This window comes from Limulus polyphemus, unplaced genomic scaffold, assembly GCF_000517525.1.
Source record: "Limulus polyphemus unplaced genomic scaffold, Limulus_polyphemus-2.1.2 Scaffold35, whole genome shotgun sequence".
In the NCBI taxonomy this organism is placed as follows: Eukaryota; Metazoa; Arthropoda; class Merostomata; order Xiphosura; family Limulidae; genus Limulus; species Limulus polyphemus.
Window position 1 is genome coordinate 9,634 of NW_013665645.1, and position 6,277 is coordinate 15,910.

A 6,277-nucleotide genomic window follows, 5' to 3' on the forward strand; every position below is an offset into this window, starting at 1 on the left:
TTACAATTACTGTTGACGCAGAAAGCAATGAAGGTAATGGTGAAACACTGTGGAACTAAGGGTACCTGTTTACTTTGTCTTCGCATAATTAATTAATCGATGGGCAAGGGCTGCATTATAGAAAATTTAATTAATTTTTTTGTGTGTGTAAGGACGTGGAGCCATCTATGAATGTAGTTAATGTTAACTTACATCAAAGATAATAAATGGTCAATAACAGCAATAATGAAGGTGGAAGGGGTTGTGAACCCCCATTAACATACCCCTTGTTCGAAACTATCATCCCACAGTTTGGTTGAGAGTAGTCCAGCAATGTAGGTGTGGTTATATGATGGACAGACAGACAGACACACAGATTTTTGTGATTTTATATATAGATGTTATAATTCAGTTGTTTGTTAAACTTGTATTAAAGTTTTCCTTCATTACCCATTCAAACTGTCTCCAAGCATTATTTGTTAAAGGAAGCTGTTAAGCATGATGATGACACCAGATTTAAAAAGTTTGTAGAAGCTGTCTTAGAAACTAGAAACTTCCCATACTTGGTAGAAAAGGGAATTCAGTATAAATACAAAAATGGATGATTGAGGAATTGTTGATAAAGTAAGGTTATTCAGATGAATAAGAGATGATGCTTCTGTCAGCTAATCAGTAAGTTACTTAGTTTTGTTATTAATGTAGGAAATTTCTTTTAAACACTATTATTAATGTATTATGCCTATAACAGTTTTAAAGTTTCTGTTCAAAAGTTTTGTATTTGAAGTTAGGCCTATAGGTAAGCTACATGGTTGTAGCAAACATTAAGGAAATATAATAATTTGTTGTTACGTGAACTGGTTCTTACATCATTTTTACTAAATAATCCAAAAGAACCCACCAAACAATAGAATGTTTCAACACTGATTTCAGAAATGAGATTATGTCAGTGAAAATAAATTAAAACTATGACCAAACTTCAACCTTCATGGTGACTGCATGAGCACAAAGCAGATTATGAAACCTGCTAGAGATAATAAGACAGTGGAAAAAAAAAAGAACGAACAGAAAAAGACATTAAAAGATAAAAAAGGAAGAGAAAAATTAGAAAAACAAAACACAAAATTAAGAGAAGACCAAGAAGAAAGACACAGATAATTAGAAGAACAAGACAAAATTAAAAGATCAAGAAAAAAACAGGTTGGAAAATTAAAAGACAAACAAGAAGTAGGTAGGAGACAATAACTTAAGAGAACAGTTGAAAAAAAGAGACAAAATTTAAGAGAATAATTAAGAATAAAAATAAATGTGAAAGAAAAAAAGATTAATGAAACTATTTAGATGCAAAGAAGGATTACAACAATAAGACTAAAGAAATACAGACTGACTGTAATGACAAAATTGATCTACAGAAAAACTGTAATGACAAGTTTGAAGAGGTTCAGAAAATTATTACAGTAAGATTAATGTGGTAGAAAAGAATATCAATGACAAAATAAAACATTTGTGTAATGAATTGGTAAATGCAAATATCAAACCAGCCACACCTCTTTCTGTAACTGCCCAAGATGATTAGGATTTTATTTTCTTTAAGAAACCAAAACTTTTGATTGCTTTGCATGTCATGACCAAAAGTATACATCAGTTATGAGTATGGAGCCTCATCACATCATTACAGCCCATGTAGCCATGTCCTATCTGATTACCATGCATCTTGGCAATAGTTCCGCAAAATATTTTCAAATGCCATTAAGTACAAGATATACCCCCATCTTAGAAATTATGAATACCCAACATGTAAACATTTTTATGATCAGTGTAAGAATATTTTTCATTGGAATGGGCTACTACATAACCTTCCCAAAAGCAATCAATTTTTGGCAACATAACCACTACCTAGAAAATGCCAAACAATGTCAAGATGTTCTGATACATTCCATTTCATAGTATGTCAGCTACAGTTGTCACACATTTTGCTAATTTGTATATTCAAAATTGTTTTAATATAACACATTCAACTTTCAATATATCCCATACTGAGTATATCATAGTTTATTTAGAGTCGATGGTCTCATGAAACAAAACTTTACAGTAGCAATTTGGAAATTATATACCACTATATATATATATTTATATATATATACACACACGTGGCACTGCTCTATTTATTTAGGCCTATTAAATTGTGTTATTCACTTTATAATGATTTAAACTGTCAGGCATACCCAATGTTTAGCAGTCACTAGTAAGAAAATAAATACATGCAAGTCATTTTTGTCCCTATATTCATGATTCCCTAATCATTGAGTTTCTATATGCATTTTAAAAGGAACAAATAAAGTTGATTTTAATTGAGGTAAATCCTGCAATAACTGTTTTTATTACAACAATGTTACCCTAGGTAACACTGCTATGTTTTAGCTTATAATAAGTAACCAATGGATAAATCTAAAACTACACAATTACTTAGTCCAAACAAAGTAAACATGAACAACAGTTTTCAATTTGGCACTCTTTTTTTAAGGATGTTACTTGCTATCTGAATGATGAAAATCATGTGGACTTGGTTTATAAGATGCTCCACAAAAGATTAGTCAAAAAATCAAATCACTGGAGGTTGAGTGAACACTAATTGGATTGCAGAATGGCTGGATCAAAGTAGTAAATGAACATTTATCTATTATCTTTAAATGTTTAAAACCCTTTGAAAACATTTAAATAATTAAAAGAAAACACTTTTTCTTAAAATAAGTATAACATTGGTGGTTCTTATTCAAACCAGCTTCCTATGTTATTCCACGATAGGCCTCTTGCATGAATCTGGTCACATTTCACATGATTCCATGAAGTACAGGGATGAATGTAAATTGTACAACTTTATTCACATTCAGAGATACAGATTTTTATTTTTAATAATTACAAAAGTATGCTACCAAAACACAACATTCAGAAATAAAAAGGTGATTAACTTAATTACCTATGAGCACCAATTAAATCAATCATGTAATAACATGTCAACCACTATTTGCCAAATAGCGGGACTGATTATGCTGGCTGGGATACAACATAGTAGTGGTCGATGAACAATGTATATAAGATCCATTTTCTTGAACAATGTTTAGAGTGTGAATCAGATTATGCAACTTCAAATTACATCAATTTCATTTAACTCATTTATAAATCAGATTTATAAAAAACAATAACACAATATTATTTATTTACTATATTTTATCATTATTTTATTTGAATTAACTTTTTTATCCTTCAGTCACAAGAACTGTTAAACCAGCAAGCTAATCTTCTTGTTCAAAGAGTGGGTCGTGTAACCACAGTGTCAATGAGAGAAAACTACATTAGTAATCTTATGAAGCTAGAGAGTGAATGCAAGGGAGAATAATTGAATGTTATCAATTAATGAGCCTGATGATTAATACATCATCAAATTCCACTAATTTCCCAGCTTTAGTTGAGTATATAGCCTAAGCTTAGCAACAGTTATAATACAGATCCCTGAAGCACACTACTTGTAACACAAGTCCATTCAGACTTAACCCTATCCATTAATAGTAACTCAGACAACTTTGAAACAATTTAATTTACTTGTTCCCTACTCCAACTGATGTAATTATTTTTCACTAACATAGTATGAACACCTTATGAAAAGTTTTCTAAAATACAAGTAAAACATATTCACTCCTTTACATTCATTCTGATAAGTAACATCCTTTGAAAAACAAAAAAATGTAATTGGTTAATAAATAGGACACTTCCCTCTCTAAAGTCATGTTATTTGACAAAACTTTTAATTTCATCAAATCATTCTCTAAAACATCTTTATCAGACAATCTAGAGTAAAGGTTTCCCCCATAATAAAATTAAAACTGGCCTAAAATTTCTTGAACAATGCTCAAATCCACCATTAAAATTAGTAACATTAGCCATCCTCCAATCTTCTGGTACCTAAATAACCTATTACAAATGAAAGCAAGCAGCTCAGTAATCTTCTGATATTTATTGAAAAGAAAAAATTGTTAAAATGGTATTTTGCTAAATTTTGTTAAAATTGAATAATTGTAGTTATACTAATCTTTACTAACAGTAGTACATTAAGTTGTAACAGTGTTTAAATGTGGTGCATAATAATATGAGTATGAAGTTTCCAAACTTTTATTAAATACTGGAGGATGTTTGCTGGATTTCTGACCTAGAAAATTTGTATGAAAGAAATATTTTGAGAGTGTGTGATATGTACCTTTAAGAACTTACAAGTGAGAGCAAAGAAAAATATATAACTATGTCAACCACACTAAATTTGCTATATCACTTGTGGATAAGGCTTTTCATCAATACCAGGGCTTATCATACTGGCTGGAAAACGACATACATAGAACTTGTTGAGACACTATCTATATCATCAAATTGCATGAACAACAATTAGTAACTGTTAGAAAAATAAAATTAGTTTGTGAGTAAGTAAGACCTTTGCACTTGATAATATTTATCCTAATCTGTAATCCTGGTATCTTAGAAATAAAGACATAAAGGACTTAGTGGGACGAAGTTATCACAATCAACACTAGATGTAAAATGGCTGCATTTTTTTCCTGCTCAGCAGCACAGGAAATACCACTGCTTGTGATTATTTTATTTGAAAGAGTAGGCTTGCTCTGATTGATGTAAACAAAAAATTATCACCATGTCAACCAGTGTGATTTTCTCTAATTTTTTCTAATGTAACGACAGCCTTATAAAAGAAATGTAGTTGAGTAAAAGTAGATAATTTCTTCTTGATTTTACTTAAGTAAAATATTTTTAAGAGACTTTTGTAACAGTAAATTCCAGAAAACTTACTTAAGTAGTGTAATGAAGTAATGCTGCTTTGTTACTTCCCAACTGACCATCATGTCTGACACAAATAATCATCCATGGCCTTATTTAAAAAGACTTATTTTCAATGAAAACAACAGTGGGAAATTCAGTGAAGTTGCAGCATGCAAGCATTTGTTTAGTTCTGCAGGGCTTTTATTCATACTGAGATGAGCTAATCTGTCTAGTAGGAACTTTGAAAATGAGCTGCTGCTGAAGCTGAATAATACTTAATAGGTGGAGTATGTGAAGAACTGTACCATAGACAGTAATACTGTTTGTTTTAATAAAAATAAAATAAAGTTTGTTGAGTTCATATTTCATTATTTGGTAGTGCCATTTTTGTGTAAATTCAAGTTGAATGTAGGCTATTTTTGATAATGCTATCCTTACTTTTTGTTGTTGATGTTTTTCACTTTATTGCTACTTAAGTATTGTGTATATTCAGTACTTTTTACGTTAAGTTTAACTTAAATAGTCATCAACAACAGGTATTTTTACTTGAATGAATATTTTGTAAAGTAACAGTAATTTTACACAAGTAAATATTTTCAGTACTTTACCCATCACTGAATTAAATATTGAAGTAGTCACCATGGGCCTTGTGTTAATAAAAATACAGCGTCAGGCATAGAGGGTTAAGTTACTAAGAGTAAGAGCGAGAAGATTACGAATGCACTATCTTTACTTTGTTCTCCTGAAGAAGAATAGTCAACTATTCAAAAGCGCTCGAGTTTTGGGTCTTATTTTAAGTCTATTACACTTTATGTGTGATCCTTTGTGTTAAATATTTTATCAAAATTTACTCGATCAGTTTCACTAATTAGGTACGCTTATACCTATCGTCTAATAGTACAGTAACATTCACTAACAGTAACACTTACTTAAATAATAATTTTACTAATATGACGAATAAAAAATGGGTTTCATTATTACGATTTACTCATTAGATCATTTATTTGTTGTTTACAGCTCAGAATTTTTTCGAAATTAGCCTAATGTTAATCATATTAATTGAAAACTTACGAGCTACGTCATTAAGCTTTTGTCTCTCTTCTTCTAATCTTGCTTTTAGTTTTTCCACCTCCTTACTCAATGACTCTATCGAGTCTCCAGGATTATCAATTTCCAAACCACAATCGTCAGACGCCATTTTGAAGTGGTAAGCAATTGATATGTGTTACAGATGGCGCGTTATAGTCATAAAATATATGTGAAGTATAATAGTTAAATATATTCTAACTAAAAGTTCAAGTTATTAGTAAAAAAACAAAATTAAAATATTTTTATTAGAACTTACTTTAAGATTTGTATACACACACACACACACACACACACATATATATATATTTAAACACACTCATTCTAGCTCTAGAGCTCTTTATATTTAAATTAGCACTTCAGTTATTTAATTTCCTTTTTAAGTAAATATATA

General features: G+C 30.2%; 1 protein-coding gene across 1 annotated transcript in view; it reads right to left on the reverse strand.

Annotated features, from left to right (window-relative positions):
• The window catches only part of LOC111086155 (guanine nucleotide-binding protein subunit beta-2-like), a 9,867-nt gene extending 3,868 nt beyond the window's left edge, over positions 1-5,999 (reverse strand). Inside the window, exon 1 of the mRNA XM_022387859.1 lies at positions 5,869-5,999. Within this exon, the coding sequence (XP_022243567.1) occupies positions 5,869-5,995 (127 nt within the window). The 5' untranslated portion in view covers positions 5,996-5,999. The remainder of the gene's footprint in view (positions 1-5,868) is intronic.
• Positions 6,000-6,277: the final 278 nt, after the last annotated feature.